Here is an 18,074-nt window from a genome sequence, read left to right on the forward strand (position 1 = left end):
GCTCAAAGATTTTTGCTTGGCAGCCAGAGACGTGAATCTACATCACTGACTTCAGTTCATTCCCACAAGTTAGGCTGCCTTCTATATCTTCAAGGAAGCTGTAAGAATTTTCTCTTTATAAAATGAGTCATTTTAGCATAGAAATTTTGCAAATATGTAAATATATACCAACTCCTCAAAAGTTATTCAAGATGCCAAATATTCCTTCTTAAAGCAATTTTCAATAACCCTTGTCATCTGTCCTACAATGCAAACCCTGAGTGTTTAATGCCTTTCAGAAAATGTAATGGCATATTTGAGGGCATAGGGGGGTGGTTTAGTAATGTTCCAGCTCACATGTTTCACGGGAGGCCAAGACATAGTGAAATCATGTAGGCAGAGAATACAATTTTCAATTATAACGATTCTAAAAGGTAATGACGTTTTAGTTGTATGTTTGTATGGTATTTTAAACCAGTAAGCAAGGTTTGGTGACTAATACAATCAATATATCTCAACATTTTGATAAATTCCTTCTAAATAGAGTACCTAAGTATCTATTAAAATTTACTTCCAGCTAAAAGCCAAATTCTGTTTCATATTATTATAGCCCCCATTCAGTTTTAACTTAGAAAAAAGAAAGAAAACAAAACATTTTTTAAAAACTTAATAGTTGAAGCTTATCCTAGAGTGAGTTTCATCATGACTTGCCATCCACCTTCTCTCTCAGTGGTGCTATGTACACTCTAAGTTTCAGTCCCCTAAATCTTTCAAAATGTGCTGAGATGAAGGAGCAAAGGTGTCCTTTGGCCTGACTTTTCCTTAAAACCATATGTTAAAAGTTACTCCGGTACGTTCCACTCAAACTATAACTAGCTAGTTCTCATTTGTAAGGTTGGCAGGGAGCGAATGAGAAGAGAAGAAAACCTCTAATTTGTCATCAATAAAATAAATCAGGAAATATAGCCCTTAATCTTAAAAGTACAATTTACTGACTTTGTCATTTATTTACAAAATTGATGGAAATTGTTAACAAGGAGTTAATTGATTTAAGTCACCTGATTACCACAGTTAATTAACCACACTGACTTAATCTTCTTTGAAAACATCAACTAATCATTTCCCAGGTGTCAAGGGGTAAATCGTTAAATAAAAAATAAACCTCTGTCCTCCTCTTCAAGGGAGATTTCTCGAGTGTGTTTTCTGTGCAGATTCCAGTCTAGCAACAAGCTAAGTTTAGGGAATTTTCTTCCTATATGGCTGTACTGAAAGAGCTTCCATATTTCCCGAGTTTTTTCCTCCATATAATAAGAAACCAGCCTTGCAACCTTACCATTCATCCATGTCATTTTGAATTACTTCAAAAATGAGCTAGGAACACTTCCTGAATAAAAAAGAACAAGTGAAAGACAGAAATTGAGGTTTTCCTATGGGAAAGCAGGTTTGCAAAAAAAGAACTTAGAAATCTTATTTGGAGGATGTGACTACAAAAGAACAGCATAAGGGAATTGAGAGATGGGAGTGTGCCACAGAACTGTTCTAATCCTGATTGTGGTGGTGGTTACACAAACATATACATGTATTAAAACCGATGGAACAATATATACACAATTTTAGTCTATGTTCATTTTTAAAATAATAAAATAAAACATTTCATTAAAGATCATATTCAAGCCCAGCCCTATGAAAACTGTAAAACCTTACTCCCTTTTTTACACATAGAAAAATTAAGGCCAACTACTTGCTCCCCACTGCAAAAAAAATCGTAGGAGGTGGAGAGTCTAAGAAAACAAAGTCTGTTAGAGAAAATCAGAAAGAATCCATCCTATGTGTCTCATGTCAGTCCAGTTCTCAATTAGAGCCCCTGCTTCCCAGCAAGAAAAACAGAACCAATCGTCTTTGATCTACCAAAGCACCCACATGCAAAAAGGCTCTGATGGGAGCCAAAGTCCCAGGTCACAGTGACAAATCCTGCTTAGACCTCCCAGAGAGAGAGAGTGAGCTAAGGGTCCTCAAGCAAACACTATTCGTCTTCCCTTCACTTTCTCACTCCTTCAATCCCAGCAAAACACTGGAAAAATAAATCTGGATTACAGTGGGATTTCGTTGCATGTATTTACAATTAGCAACAACTATTAAAGACCTCTTTGGTGCCCCTTACAGGGAAGTGAGAGTGTGCAAATCAACATGCATCCTTCTTAGCTCAAGTCCCATGTTTTCTCTTGTCTGCAATGCTGGGTTTAATTATTTACAGCAGGGAGCATCTAATTTTTGCTGTCTTCCAGTTAGTACGTTCAATTTTTAAACCGTGCATTTTGTTTTTCACCAGAATCTCAACTCCCAATGATTACTTAGCAAATTCTTTCAACACCTCACTGCACCAAATATTAGGGAAGAAGTACATTTTTATGTCAGAAGTGAACTAGAAAAGTAATTCAGTTTTGGTACATAAAAATTAACCATTTAGCATTTGACTTGGGAAATGTGTGTATTTTACTTTATTCATTTGCAAATTCTTTTTTTTTATTGCATACTAACTAAAGAAAAACACAGGATTTCCTACCAAAAGTGATCATTGGAAAATTAGTAACTTCCATTTACACTATATCCAAAAGCCTCCTCTCAATCTCACCTGATGCGGAAGAATACCTAAGGAATGACTGATAGTATTGCAACTTTGCTGCTTTTTAGGGTCAAATTTTCCGTTTGTTCTACCAATCCTATTTCAACTGAGCTAACTAACTAGAGGAAGGAGACCCTTACTAGAAAGTAAGAAGTTCTATCTTTGATGTCTATGTGACAGATTCACAGCAAAAACTCCCCACAAGACCATCCTAAGGAAGAAGCACAATCATACCTTCCATTCCCAGAAAAGCTGATTTAGGCAAAACAATTAAGACAAGAAGTTGACTCCCTTTCAAGACGCTCACCTGGTACCTTCTTTCCTTTCCTTCTTTCATCCCCTATCAAAACATCAGCTTTGGGTGTCCTTCTCTCTGAACTTTGCTCTAAGAAATGTTTACTGTGTGTTATTATCTCAATGAACTATTTTACCAGACAGAGGTAAACATTTCTGCACTGTAACCAGAGTTTCAAGGGGGAACAGTGTGTTACTCTAAAGAACTGGCTGGAATGGTGACACAGCAGACATCTTTGGCCACGGTGAGAGATGCTTTGGGGCCAAGAGACCTCTCAGCACTTCCAGCCCATGGGCAAACACCTTCCTCATCTCTCCAAGAGCAACCTCCTAGGATGTAAAGAGACTTAGTTCTCACTTGGTTGCTCATTACCTTCTTCCAGGACTTTGAATAAGAGAACTTCATAGGAATTTTTCCATCAATATTAAACAACAGCAAGCTTTAAAAATCTGCACATCACCACCATCCTTAGTGGGATGTTTGAATAGAACTCTCTAATTGGGAAAGGGTCTTCTGAATTTTAAAAAAGTGTAATTATAGAAAAGAGAACATTCCTAGATAATGGAATGGTAATACAGGAGAAAGTAAGCAAGCAGGAATCAGCCAGTCCCTAAAGAATATAAACGGAAAACTCGTTTAAAATAGAAATGCACTCTTCAAAACTAAGCTGATTTGGACAGGCCCATGTGGCAAGATCTCTCTAGCCTGTATTGCATCTAGCTACGTCACGCCAAAGCATGATATGGTCTCAGTCAACATGTGGTGAATAACATCAGAAATTGACACAACATGTAAACAGACTATATTTCAATTAAAATAAAAATGTAACAAATGAATGAATGACCTTCAAAAATAGCACAAAAACATCCAAGTATTGGGTTGCAAAGGGATCAACTTCCAAAATGACGTTACCTTATCATAATATGACCCATTAAACAAGGCTTTGATTGCTACAAAGTCACTGTCTTCCACTTGCTCCTGCTTATCCACAGTGACAACTTAAGAATAAGGGCTCTAAGTTCAAACCTTAGTAACTGGATGGCCTTGGACAAGTTACCTCACCTTGTCTTTGCCTTGGTCCTTTATCCTTAAAATTCGGACAGTCAATGAAGAAGTAGGTAAAGTTATACCTATAAAACACTTAGGATTGTGTCAGGCTCACAAAGTACTCAAAATGTTTGGCCATAATTATTTTAGCTCATTCTGCCAGTTTCTCTACCCATAATGCATATAACTAACTAATTCCCCTGCTTCTAATCTATTTGGTCATGGTTGTGTATGGAGTTGTCAAAAGAATGGGGTCAAAGTGAGAAAGACTGTGCCCAGGGACAAGCAGCCCTGGACATTTTTCAGTAGTCTGGCTCCCTTTGGTTGGGCCCATTTTTCCTTCATTCATCAGGAACAAGACCCATGAATGTCCCGATTTGACATGTGATGTTCTTTCCTCCATAGTTCATGCCGCCTCCCTGAGTTGGGAAACCACTCCCCTCTTCAAAGAGGGTCTTTTGTCTGATCAAGGCTGTTTTCACTGTGTTGTGGTCTCAGACAGATTTCCTTTGTGTTCTGTTTAAACACAGAATGAAAGTCCACTAACATAAAGTCTAAACACTTTGGCTTATGTTTTTGTAAAAGCTACTGTATCAAATCTGTCCATAAAATAGCAGAATGACCCATTCTGTATGTACAGAGGATTCTCACAGGGTAAGCAAGTGTCTGGGGTGGAAGTTAAAAAGACGGATGTAGAATCAGCTACTATCAAATGCACTGGGAATCATCAGTGGTTGGGGGGCAGTGAGGCGGAGGAAGGAGGAGGGTCAGATGAAGAGGAATAGCGTTGCTAAGCCACTTGTTTTGATAGAGACAGCAATTTTCTTTTTTCTCCATCAGGACCTGGATGGGGCCTCCAGGAGCTTGGGGGGAAGAAGGGCTGGCAATCCCAGGGAGTGGGAGATGAGCTGAGGCTGCCCTTCTCAGCTTGAGCACCATGGGTGCTATAACTATCCATCCACTCATTCAACTTTATTTATTTATTTAGCCTTATTCTGGGTACTAGAGATAAAACAATGAATAAAATCCCTGCTCTTGTGGAATTGACATCTTAGGCAATGGAAGACAAAGTAAGCCAAAAAACAAATGAGTTATGTCCATTATATTGGATGGTGATGAGTGCAATGGAGGAAGTACGAGGAAAGAATCAGAGAAGGTGACAACGAGAAAGTGACCTATGAGCAACGACCTACAGAAGGTGAGGGGCGAGTCGTGCACTGTCTGAGGCAAGAGTGTTCAGGAAGAGAGAAAGTGAGTATGAAGGCCTTAAGGTGCTCACTATGTTGGAGAAACAGCGAGAATATCATTGCACCTAGAACACCATGAGTGCAGGAGAGAGAGGAGATAGTTCAGGGAGGTGATGTAGAGGCCAGGTGTTCAGGGTCTACTTGGACGCTGACTTGGTCTACTTGGATGCTGACTCTTTATGACATGGGACACAATAGTAGATCAGAGATGCACCACCCAGATTCCCCTTCAAGGAAGGACCGGCTATAGAGGAGGACTGCCTACCTACACTCAGCTCCTTCGAGGCCCAACTCAGTTGTCGAAGGCACCTTGCCTGAGGTCATGCCCCTCCCAGGGCAGGCCACATCAAGCATCTGAGGAAGGCCATTTCACAGAACACTCTCTCAGGCAACTCTAGCTCCAGAAACTTCCACAGGGTTGAGCAAGGTCTGGTCACAGTTCAGCTTCTCCCTCCTTCCTCCCTCACCTTGCCCACTCCTGCCCCTCCCCTTCCCTTCACAGACACTGATCTTAATAAAGATCTTGCACTCCAAACTCCACCTCAGCATCTGTTTCTGGAAAACCCAACTTGTGTGTGACAGAAGCCGTTGCTGCCTCTGAGCAGAGCAGTGAGATAATCTGACTGGTATTCTAAAAGGGGGTTAAGAGTCAACAGAAGGGGGACAGAAATGATGCAGGGTGATCAATAAGGAAGATATTGCAATCATCCGGGTAGGAAGTGGCCATTACTTGGATCAGGGTGGTAACAGTAAAGAGAATGAAAAGTGGCTGGACTGCAGATCTGTTTTGAAGATGGAAACAATAGGACTTTCTGACAGATTGGATGTGAGGGATAAAAGAAAAAGAGGAGTCAAAGCAGAGTCCAAGGTTTGAAGTCTGAGCCAGAATGGAGCAGCCATTTACTAAGACAGGGAATCGTCTGGGGAAAGCAAGTTTGGGGCATTAGTGGAGATCAGGAGTCCGTTTTGGACATAAATCTGAAATTGCATAGCCAGGTGACTATGTCAAATAAGCACTGGATATATGGAAGTAGAGTTTAGGGTAGGATCTGGATTATACTCATAAATTTGTACATTGTCAGCATATAGATGGTATTTAAAGCCATGAGGCAGGATGAGGCTACCAAAGAAGTGTGGATAGAGATGAAAAGTAATCAGGGAGATGACCAGCAATAAGCATGAGATACCAAGGAGAGGCCAGCAAGGAAGGAAGAAAACCAGGAAAACGTGGTTCCTTGGAAGCCAAATTGAGTGTTTCATGGAGAAAGGCAGAAAACACTGTGTGCAGCATTGCTAATCAGCTAAATAAGATGAGAGCTGAGAATGGATCTTTGGGATTTAACAACATGGAGGTCATCAGTGACCTTGGCTAAAGAAATACCTGTCAAGGGTGGGGGGAAACACTTGAATGGCATGGATTTGAGAAAAATTAGAAGAGAGCAATTATAGTAGATACAGACAAATCTGCCAAGGAATTCTGCTGTAAAGAGGGGTGGAGAAAATAGGTGATAACAAGAAGGGAATGTGGGGAGAAAGAGGATTTTATGAGAGGAGACAAATAGAGGTGAGAGAGAATGTGATCTAGAACATGAATGAAATGGTTACACTACAGAAGATGGAAAGTTCATCTAGAGAAACAGGAGGAAAGACAGATTACAGAGGCTGAAGTGTAAGTGATGATGGTTGAGTTACAGGAGGCTGGAGTTCTCCTGATTGTTTCTGTTTTCATGTTTATAAGAAGCAATGCTGTCTGAGTAGGTGGTGTCAGAGGTTTGAGAAAAGAAATAAGATATAAGGGAATAGAAGAGTGAACAGCCTCGCCAGGTGGCAGGTCCTAAAGTTCAGATAAGTTTCATGAATTTAAAGTAAGACCAATCACAGTTTTGTGTTTTTCTCCTGCCACATTTAGCTACAGCAATGCAAATGTGGGGAATTCAATTTAACCAGAACTGGGGTTTTGCAGAGCACAACAGAGCAAGATAAAGAGTCCAGACTGCTGAGGGTGGAGGCAAGGAAGTGATGTAAATGATGGACCATGAAATATAAACTAAGGGAGTCAGTAACTGAGGGGTCTGAGGGATGGTCAAGAGATGGCAGGATCAATGGACTGTAAGTCCTCATGGGGTCAACAAGGAGTTGGGCTTGGGATATAAAGTGAGTGAGCTACAGGTTTTCCAATACTTCCATTCCAACCATGGAATAGACGGCTAATTTCGATGCCAGTGGGCTTTGTCAGGGATGCTCTTGAGAGGAATCCCTGACTCGAGTGAGAAAGGATTAGAAGACCTCCAACAGCGGTTCAGCTCAAAGAATCTCAGGGTCTTAGAGTGGGAAGAAGGGTAAGCAGGCTGTCCAGGGAAAGAGCAAAGAATGTAATTAAGACACAAACAGTGGCTACCGGGAGGGACTGTCACGTTGGTGGGGAAAGGAGACCGCCAGGAATGGGGGCAATACTTCACGACACCCTCAGATGTAAAAGAGCAGTTACTGTAACTACCTTGTAACATTCCCATCCAAAAGAAAGAGTAGATTGAACACAATATACTTCACCGCTACTGGAAGGAATTTACGTTGGTAAGTTAGTTTCAGTTTACAAAACTAAAATTGAGGGAGTTCACCTAGACCAACTGTTCCCAAATTGACTCTCAGAATTACTTGGAAACTCTTAAAAAACCAGATTCCCATACTCCTGATTTAGAAATTGTGGGTTTGGGCCTAAGACTCTATATACTATCTAAAGCTCCCCAGGTGAAGGGAAAGATACAGCTCAGTGGTAGAGTCTGTGCATAAGCATGAGGTCCTGGGTTCAATACCCAGTACCTCCATATAAATAAATAAATACCCAAATACCTCCCCCCAAAAAACTAATAAGTTAAATAAAATTAAATTAAAAAAATAAAGCTCCCTACGTGATTTTGATGACATGCCAAGTTTGGGAAGCCATCTGACTTCCATCTAGGATCCCTAGAGAGTATAGCATTCTGTAAATTGTGATGAAATAATGCTTTTGAGAACATAACTGAAATCTTCTCAAAGTTGTATTGTCCCTAGGTAGGATCAAGAAAATGTGTAGCCCCATTTGCCCAGGCAGCTATAATATAACAATATAGGAAAACAAAGCTGAAACCTAGACAGGAAGAGAGTCAAGAAAAACACAAAGAGAGAGAACTGGAGCCCTGACTGCACCTCACCTGAACTCCACTCTGTCTTGGTTTTATGAGCCAATAAATACCCTTAATTGTTTAAGCCAAGTCGAGGTGGGTTTTCTGTTTCTTGCAACAAAAAGTATCCTCCACAGCCTTCCCACATCAAAATTGAACCACTGTGGAAGCACACATTAGCATTTCCTCTTTGATTAAAATGTAGGTAAAATGGACATACTTTAGAGAAAAAGGTTTCCGTCCTTAAATTCAACTTTTTCTGAGGATTCCCCTATTGAAATAAATGATTTTTTATTTTTCAGCCTCTGCTAAGAAAAATTTCTCCTTGTTAATGAGATTAAAAGCCCAAGAATTAGGCCCAAAGTGACAGGCAAATTTCTGATACTATAAAACAGGATGTTTTACACAACAATCTAAGAAAGTCTAGCATAACAGAATTGTAGCTGCGGTCTTCTTCCCCTTTTTCAGGTTTCCTCAACATCTGTTGGACCTTCAAAAGTACATGTGCTATTATTTAACGCGAATCAGTAGATCTGTAAGTAAAGGCTTATTTTCAAAGTTACTAAGAATCTTCACGTGGCTGATGGTACACAAACTTAAAGGAGACCTCTGGTACTGCTTCCAAACTTGGAATCTCAAGATCTGGACAATAAACAAGCCATTGTATCCATGGTAACAGTGGCTTAACTTTTCAATGCACAGAATGGTAATTACATTTCCTGCTTTCATTCATTTCTCACTGTTTCCAATAACCTTGGAGGTCAGGCATGACCTGAGGGCTAATGACCAAAAGCATAGATTTCAACGTGAAACTTCACATTGTCTAATCTGTCATTCTCTTAGAGGGACTTGTATTTCCTCACATTATGTTTCAGCATTGTCCTAAGTCACAAGTGCCCTAATATAAAAGTTAGCCATCTTACTTTTGGAATGATATTTTCAGTTTCTCAGTACATGCTATTAGAAACAAGACTTAGTACCTTGTAGTAACTTTTGGTGAAAAAGAATATGAAAATGAATATATGTTCCTATATGATTGAAGTATTGTGCTGTATACTAGAAATTGACACAACATTGTAAACTGACTATCCTTCAATAAAAATCAATATTTAAAAAAAGGAAAGAAGACAAAGACCAGAAAAATAACCATCGGCATAGAATGCAAATGTACGGCGTTTCTGAATTAATCTATTGAGGTGTGAAAGGTACCTGATCTACCATTTATGGAAGAAGCCCCTAGGATATATGCTAAGAATCCTTAAATTTGCACCAAGGTGCATTCCATCTCCATAGAAGCATCTTAATATGTCTTCTCTCTTCTCCTTCTCTCTACCACTTTCTCACAGTCAAGGTCTAGTGCCTGGAAAAGGGACAGAGTCTTAGGGGAAAAAAACAAATAACATAAATTGGAAAAGCAGCAAGGGCCTAGGACTCACTGAAAAATGAAATCCTGCAGCGGACTCAAGAGCTCCTGTGCTCTGATCGCTCAGTTCATTTTCCAATGTTCCTGTACATCACAGAGGTCTGCTCTAAATAAGAACCCTTTTAGGCTATAAATAAGCCTTCCAGAGGTCCCTCTTTCTCCTGATCTCTTTCTAAACTTAAATATTGCAACACGATCACAGGAACACAGCACCATGTCATTTGTGTAAATGTTCCCAACACACTCCACCCTTCAATTACTGAGTTATCTTAGGACTGGTTGCTCTTGAGAAATGTCTATAGCCTTTTCAAGTCTGTCTTCCAACATAAAGTGGAAAAATGGTTCAATCTGATAAGGTGTTGCAGACACCTGTTGTTTCTGAGGTCCTATGTCTGTTCGCCATTTTCCCTCTGGGGTCTGTGACTTCAGGGACCAGGCATGTGGGCTAGGTCGAAGCTGCAGGCACACTCCCTGGCCCTGGATACAGTGATTGGGTCTCCATTGAGTCTATGACCTAAGCAGAGCCCCTGAAACACAGCTGAGACTTTTGCTGAGAACAATTAGGACAAAAATTCTTGCTCTTTCCCACTGGATGTGACATGAAAGAATGTGGCTCCAGGAGCCACTGACAGCCATCTGATAACGCCAGAGAAGAACACATGAGAGTCACCTCAGAGCCAGGAGATAGAAAGAGAAACCAGATCAGCAAGACATAGGCTGAGCCTCCATTCATATTAGGTTGAACCAAATGAAATTGCCACATTTGACTATTTCTGACCTAGAAAAACAGCAATCTCATTTGGTTCAACCAAATAGCTATACCTTTTCAATTATGTATTTCAATACACTTCCCTTTTGGCGTCAAATAGTTTAACTTGGGTTTCTGTCATTTACAAACTTAAGAGTTCACACTAATATGTAAGGATGTTGTAGCCACTACAGCACTATGTCAACACGCACACAAACATCACTCAAAGGATCACTTGTATTTAAAAAAAGAGAGACAGCGAGAGAGATACTAAGATACAGTATTTTCTTCTCAAGTTTAGAAAAAGTTAAGTTCTTGAAGAGGGCAGTAATGATGGATAAAAATATATATGAGAGCTCACAGTCTAACAAAACATTTCACACTCAACTCAATTAACTGGTATAACTACCCTATGAGGGAGATATGCACCCATTTTACAGATAAAATGGATCTAGAGCATTTTGTACAGAGTATGTTGTACTGAATTTCCCAGACAGTAAATGGCAGCGCCAAGTTTCAAACCCAGATCCGCTAACCCCCAAATCTCACACTTCCCACTTTGTCTCACAATGCTAAGATAGTGAAGAAATTAATTAGGAAACACTTGCACAGACCCCTACAGAACATGGGAAGCATCAAAGAAATGTCTCTGACACTTCAATACATCTTCCAATCTGATCATTCTAAAGAGGCAGCCCCAAACCCTGAGGCTGAAACAAGTCAAATCTTTCTAATATTGGTGAGATCCTACCCAGAGTTACTAGGAACTAGAGGATGACGATCTCAGACTCTCAAATGCCAAGTTGCAGCCCATTTTTATTGTGAAATCTAGACTCCTCTTTTTAGTTCTCATCCTCCTTAACCTTTCTGCAGTATTGATACTGCTGACCCACTAGCACACTATAGACACCTATTAATAGATGTTTGTGGAATGCTACAGTGGTGACCATTTTTTTTTAATTCCTTAAGATCACAAAGTTAATAGAATGTGATATAACTATTTGAGTTATAACAACAAAGGCTCCATCAAACTCATTTACTGTATACCAGAAAAGGGCTTCACAATTAGTACCTTTTCAGCTGTTCTGTATCATGCCAGTTCCTTTCCTTTCAATTCAACAAACTTTTTTAAGCACCCTCAAGTTTCTACATATCTTGTTCTAGCTACCAGGGCTTAACAGAAACCCCAAAGACAATATTACAGTGTGCTTCTAGTCGCACGGGAAATACATCTAGGTTCTCAATATCCTTATTTAAAAATGATTTTAAAATTTCAACTTATTTTTTTTTAAACCTGTCAGTGTTCCTATAGTGCCTCCCTAGAGAACATGGACAGTGATTAACCATAACCAAATAATTAACTTGAATAAGACTAAAAACCTAGTCACATAGCAGCCTTCACTACAAAACCCCGAAATCTTCAGGAATGAGCTTTGATGGCCTAAGGTTTTGTAAAATGCACCCAGAGGTACAGACTTTGGGCGTCGAGGCACTGGCGTGGTATAAGTTCTGGACCCAGCTAAAAACATATGGTTACATTAACCTAGCATAAGATTCATCTTAAGCCTGAGACAGGTGACCCATGCAATTTAATAAGATTTGCCAAGATCATCTTTTCATCATACTTTGCCTCATTTGATAAGGCAGGATCAACATAAAAGGAATCTAGAAATCTGCTCAACTCATCAGGCTGGGGACATTCAGAGGACATGTATCTAAATATGGTCAAGTAGAAAGAATGAGGAGACTCAGGTTCAGATCCTAGCTCTATCACAAGCTACAGACCCTTAGGCAAGGTACTTAATCTCCACCCTTTCATTCCTTTCAGTCTCCCTCGGGGTTTAGTTACTTATCCATAAAATATTGCAAGTAGACCAGTTGATATCTAAGGTTTCCTCTAGCTGTAAAAGTTTCTATTAAAACAAGACATGGAGGTCAAGAGGAAGCCCCAAAGAATAGCAAGGAAGAAGAACTTCAATAAAAGAAAGAGAAGCTACCTGCTGTGAAATAAAAGCAGCAGCGGGTATTAGAGATGTGATGGAAGCAAAATGTTCCATGTTTGTCATTGGCCACATGATCCTTTTAAACATATAAACTGCACCCAAAGATGTAATTGTCAAAAAAAGCTGATACCATTATGGGCACAACCAAACTTCTATTGAATGATAAAATATAATTTTGCTTAAAATCAGTAACATTTTATCAAAAAAAACTTCAAATCACATCCTGGGATCTGGGAATTCCTCAAAGAAATGTACAGCGGAAAACACTTAAGGGGGAGGATGTAGCTCAGTGGTAGAGAATGTGCTTAGCATGCCTGAGGTCCTGGGTTCAATCCTCAGTACCTCCACTGAATGAATGGATGAATGAATGGATGAATAAACAAACAAGCAAACCTAATTACCTCCCCCCAAAACAAACAAACAGAAGTAAATAATTTTTTAAAAAACACTTAAAGACTTCCCCTATGTGCATTGGAAATTAGAAACATGAATAGTAAGCAAAAAAAAAGAAAAAGTAACATTTATTGTTGATCAATATAATAAAAAGAGCTGCTAGTTTGTGATCATTGTCCACAATGCCTTACACCATGCTAAGTATATTTATCTCTATGTTCATAAAATGTCATGGAATAGATTCTCTTATTATTATATCAATTTTACAGCTAAGCAATCTGAGCCATGCAAAGTTAAGGGATGGCTCCCCAAGGTCACAAAGCTAGAAAGTGGTGGAAGCCATTGCTGGAATTCAGGCTCTCCCAAATTTTTTTTTCTTAAAAAATTACACAAAATATGAGGGAAATGCAAATAATTTTTACAGATGTGCTATTTTTTAAAAAGACTAAATATAAAACACTTTATAATTTCTAAGGATGCAAAGTTTGCAGTAATGTAACAACAAAGTTTATACTGTATATATAGCACAGGGAATTATATTCAATATCTTCTAGTAACTTACGGTAAAAGAGAATATGAAAATGAATATATGTATGCTCCTATATGACTGAAGTATTGTGCTGTACACCAGAAACTGACACATTATATACTGACTATACGTCAATAAAAATATATATTAAAAAAAAGAGCTTACCATATATGTGATGCTAAAATAAGGGCATTTACAAAGTCATCGTACTTTACTTCATCTAAGTCAGAATCAATACAACAGGAATCTAGAAATCTCCTTACAATCCCAGCCAGAAGACATTCAGAACACACTTACGTAAAAATGATAAGTAGGAAGAGTGGGAGGGAGGCTGCTAGGATTCAGGTGATAGAAACCTGAGAAGAGTTTCTGAAAATATCCAGTTAGGGAATGGCAGGTGGATTTTACCTTACGTGGCAAAGGCTTGCAAAATGCCCCTCAACTTCTTTAGTAACTTCACACCAGGACAGTAACTTAGGGGCATGACATTTTTAGTACAAAAGAAAAGAGACAGAAACAGATAGAGAGACACAGATAATGCAGTTAAACTATAGCCTCTTGAGTCAGAATCTCTTGGATTTGCCTCACGGCTCTGCAATTTTCTAGCAGTATGACCTTGGGCAAGTTAATTACTTTATGCCTCCATTTCCCAATTGCAAAGTAGGAGTAGAAATAGTACCTACTTCATAGGTATATTATAAAGATTAAATGTCAATAGGTGTAAAACACTTAAAACAGGGCCTGCCACACATGTAAGTGTATGATATGCTATTACTATACACATTATTATAGAATGAAAGATGGATGGATCTAGAAAAGTATAGGTCATTTGGTGACTAAATTGTCAATCCAGGGGAGAAAACATCTGCTTTGATTTTATGGGGACAACCCAGATGTATCCCAGTGGAATAGAGACAAAATATCCTTTTGCCAGGCACTGACAGCAACCTATAGTAAATCCTATAGCTATATTTAGGACTTGAGATATATATAACCCTAAGTGCTGCAGGAAAACCTTCCACAATAATAATAAATCCTCCTTCTGTGTTGCCAACAATGAGAAAAGGTGTTCAAAGTTGGAATTATTAACGATCTCCCCCTGCCTCCCCTCCTTTTCCAAAGATTTTTACAAGACCAGTGAGGTTTGTAAAAATTTGTTGGCGTTTTCCAACTTCTTCCCAGGAAGTCTGCAATGGGTACTGCTAGGAGTTGCTGTATAATTACTTAGTTGATTCCCTCTAAGGAGCTTATGCTAAGAATTGAGGAAAGAAAGCAGATTAACCATTTGAATACATGTCACGGCCCATCCACAAGCCCTCCCCTCTATGGGCCATAAATGGGGGCTTCTGCAGTTTCCACCTGTCAATCCCCAATATGTGATCCAGGGAAATCAATTTATTGCTTTGGCTAATCCTACAACAATAGGGGTTTCATTTTCATTGTAGGGCAATTAAGTTGTCCGAGAAGGAAGGAGCAGAGGGGAATTGTGAGGCGCGGGGGGAGGGAGTCTCTCATCCCCACAGACAGATTAGTCCCCGTGGAGGCAGCAGCGTCCGCTCTGTCTGTCTGGTGGTTGGTCACACGCAGTTCTTGGCTGCTACCTAGCAACGCATAGCCAGAGAGCGAGAGTTCCCTGGTTCCCCTGCCTCCTCCTCGCCCTTCCCATTCATCCCTAGCCTCTCCCTCTCCCTCCCCCGCCCCCCCCCCACAGCCCCGTGCTGCTTTCTCTCTCTGTATTCAACCTCTCTCTCCGCTCTCGTTCTCTCCCCTCCTTCTCTCCCTTTTACTCTCTATTTGGTTCTCTTCTCCTCTCACTATTTTATTCTCTCCACTACTCAGTCTCTTTCCCTTGCCTGTTTCTGTGAAAGAAAGAAAGAAAGAAAGAAAGAAAGAAAGAAAGAAAGAAAGAAAGAAAGAGAGAGAGAAAGAAGAAGAGAAAGAAAGAAAAAAGAAAGAAAGAGAGGAAGGAAGGAAGGAAGGAAGGAAGGAAGGAAGGAAGGAAGGGAGAGAGAGGAGGAGGGGGGAGAGAGAGGAGAGGGAGAGAGAGAGAGAGAGAGAGAGAGAGGAGAGAGAGAGAGAGAGAGAGAGAGAGAGGGAGAGAAAGGAACTCCCCCGACAACTTGAGAGAAGTTTACCGCTCTTCATTGCAGAAACTCTCTATTCGAGCCCTCAAAATTCTGGCGGGGCTGACGGGCTCCATTCATCAACACAAAAGCCCCCACCTCCCGGCTGAAAAGGGAAACCCTTCAAGAAAATGCTCCAGCATATCAGCCGCTCTCTCGGCCAATCCCACCTCCCGGCCTTATCTTGGCTCGTAAATGATCTTTATCTAGATGCGGTCTCTTGGGGGTCACGGCGAGACCGAGTTTCGCTCGTGAGGAGAGGCGGAGTGTTCGAGCCCGGAGCCTGGGAGCGCGAAGGGACTCCCGGGCGGGACGCTGCAGGTGGAAAACTGCGCACGGAGCAGCGCCGAGGACCGCTCAGTCCCGGACGCAATAAACCAGCTGGGGCAACAGTGCGGGGAGAACCGCAAAGTGCCTTCCAGAGGGTTGGGACAAACCCCTTTGGGAACAAAGGCGGGGTCCCCGTGGGGTGCGCTGTCACTGAAACCGGAGAGGGTGCTTTCTCAAGTTTGCGGCCGCTCAATTCCCGGGAGGGCTAAGGAGGGGCGCTCCCGCGCGCCCTTCGCGGGCAACCTGAGAGCCCCATGGGGAGCCGCTGCGGCGCCGTCGCCCGCTTCTGGCCTCAGCGGCCACGGTCCCCTCTGCCCGCCTGCGGACCCGACCCTGCCACAGCAAGGGAAGCCCGGAGCTCGGCTCGGAGCTCGGGCCAGTGGGCGCTTACCTCGTCCACTGGCTGGCGCCAGGCAGGCGGCGAAAGCCAGCAGAAGCGTGCACGCCGCCGCCGCCGCCCAGCGCTCCATCTCCGCGACGGTCCGGGTCCTCAGCCTCGCCGTTCCTTCCCCTGGAGGTGGGCGCGCGTCGCACTCAGCACAGCAGCGCCTCTGCTCGAGAGTGCTCCTTCAGGCCCGCACCTCGGCGGGCTCCCAGTGGCAGAAAGCCGGGCCCCGCGCCCGAGACATCCCGTTTTCTACCCGCGCCAGTCCCCACCCTCCAGACAGTGCATAAAGCCCTTTAGACCCGCCCGCCCCGGAACTAGCATGCGGGAATCCCGCGGGGCAGGCCCCCTGCCGCCCGGCCCGCCCCCTGCACTTCGCAGTGCCGAGAGGAGCGGGGACCCGAACACGCGCGTGCACACTCACGCAGGCACTCCTACAGACAGCCTCACACACACAGAGGCACACACATTTCTCAGTCTCATCCGCTCACTCACGCGCGCGCACACAATCACACACGTGCACGCACATTTCACAGGTACACACGCTCATTCATATGTGCCCACACGCTCCTCACAGTCACACACTCACATTGACACACTCACACGAGGGTAGGATTTGGCTCCGCACATAAGTCTGCTAGGCAATTCACGCAGAAATCTGCCACCTACACAGTTTTAGAAAAGGGAAATATATATATGATGGAAGAGAAGGGAAAAGAGGAAGTAAGGAGACTGCTGGAGAGATCTGTGACGATTCTGTAGTCTGCAATCCCCAGGCGCCTTCGGACACCCTGGTTTCCCCCATAGAGTTAGGCGCTGAGATGGGGGCTCTGTATTTTTACAAGGAGGAAATTGGATCAATGTTGGGGGAGGGGTGGCGTTGGATCCTTGTTCAACTTTTCTTAAGCACAGCGTCTACAGGTGTCATAGATCGCGCCTCTTACAAATCCGTTCATTTTGAAGCAAATCTGAAAAGAATGAACATCTCGATCGTGCCGGTGCCCCTTTATATGATGGAGAAACGTAAGGGGTTCAGAGAACCCCGCAGCTCCTTTTGTTGGGGCAGCGTTAGCCAGGTTGGCGGGGGCTGAGGTTGGGGAGCGACCCCCAAAGGCACTGTGAGCGAACCTTAACAGAGCATCGTCCTCAGCCGGTACGTGACTATAAAGCCCACCGAATAAAAGGAGAGATGGTGAAACCTCTTCCCCGGCCACTGGGAGACCTGTGTGAGGAGGGGCCGTTTGCGGGCCAGGGTCACCCCAGAATTTCCTGCCCCAGGAGTCAGGCCCTGGTCAAAGGAGTGAGGAGCCCTTTTTCTCTGCCACAGGGGCCGTGGCCGTGAAGGCGGCATCCCAGCACCCACGTTGTCCCCGGGCCAGTTACTGCCACCTCTCCTCCGCGGAACACGGATCTGTGGGACTCTGCTGACCCCCAACAGTCCGGACTGCGTACCTGCCGTGGGCTTTAGTGGTTGGTGAAGCTTTGTGGGGGAGGTGGGAGCGGGAGATGGGTATAATTTTTGAAAGACAAGACGAGAAATAAAGAGAAAACTTAAGACTTAAAAAGTAGGGTGTGAGAAAGGGCGGGAGAGATTTCGTGACTTTCTTTTCGAGAACTGAAATTCAGACTTCTCTGCTCCAGACCCAAGCCACTGGGACGCTATTTGCGTCCTTGCACGGCGTCTGGCGCTGGGTGGCGCCGAGGAGGAGGCAGGATTGGGGACCGGAGGGGCAGGGGGGCTGGAAGTAAGGGGGACGAGGCTGGTAAGGAGGAGGGAAGCGGCGAGGG

The 18,074-nt window shown here is 42.6% G+C and overlaps 1 protein-coding gene across 1 annotated transcript in view; it reads right to left on the minus strand.

Moving 5' to 3' along the window:
* Nucleotides 1-16,576, minus strand: part of LOC116663522 (low-density lipoprotein receptor-like) — a 39,582-nt gene extending 23,006 nt beyond the window's left edge. The window contains exon 1 of the mRNA XM_032479164.1: nucleotides 16,293-16,576. Within this exon, the coding sequence (XP_032335055.1) occupies nucleotides 16,293-16,371 (79 nt within the window). The 5' untranslated portion in view covers nucleotides 16,372-16,576. The remainder of the gene's footprint in view (nucleotides 1-16,292) is intronic.
* Nucleotides 16,577-18,074: the final 1,498 nt, after the last annotated feature.

Source organism: Camelus ferus, chromosome 5 (assembly GCF_009834535.1).
Source record: "Camelus ferus isolate YT-003-E chromosome 5, BCGSAC_Cfer_1.0, whole genome shotgun sequence".
Lineage (NCBI taxonomy): Eukaryota > Metazoa > Chordata > Mammalia > Artiodactyla > Camelidae > Camelus > Camelus ferus.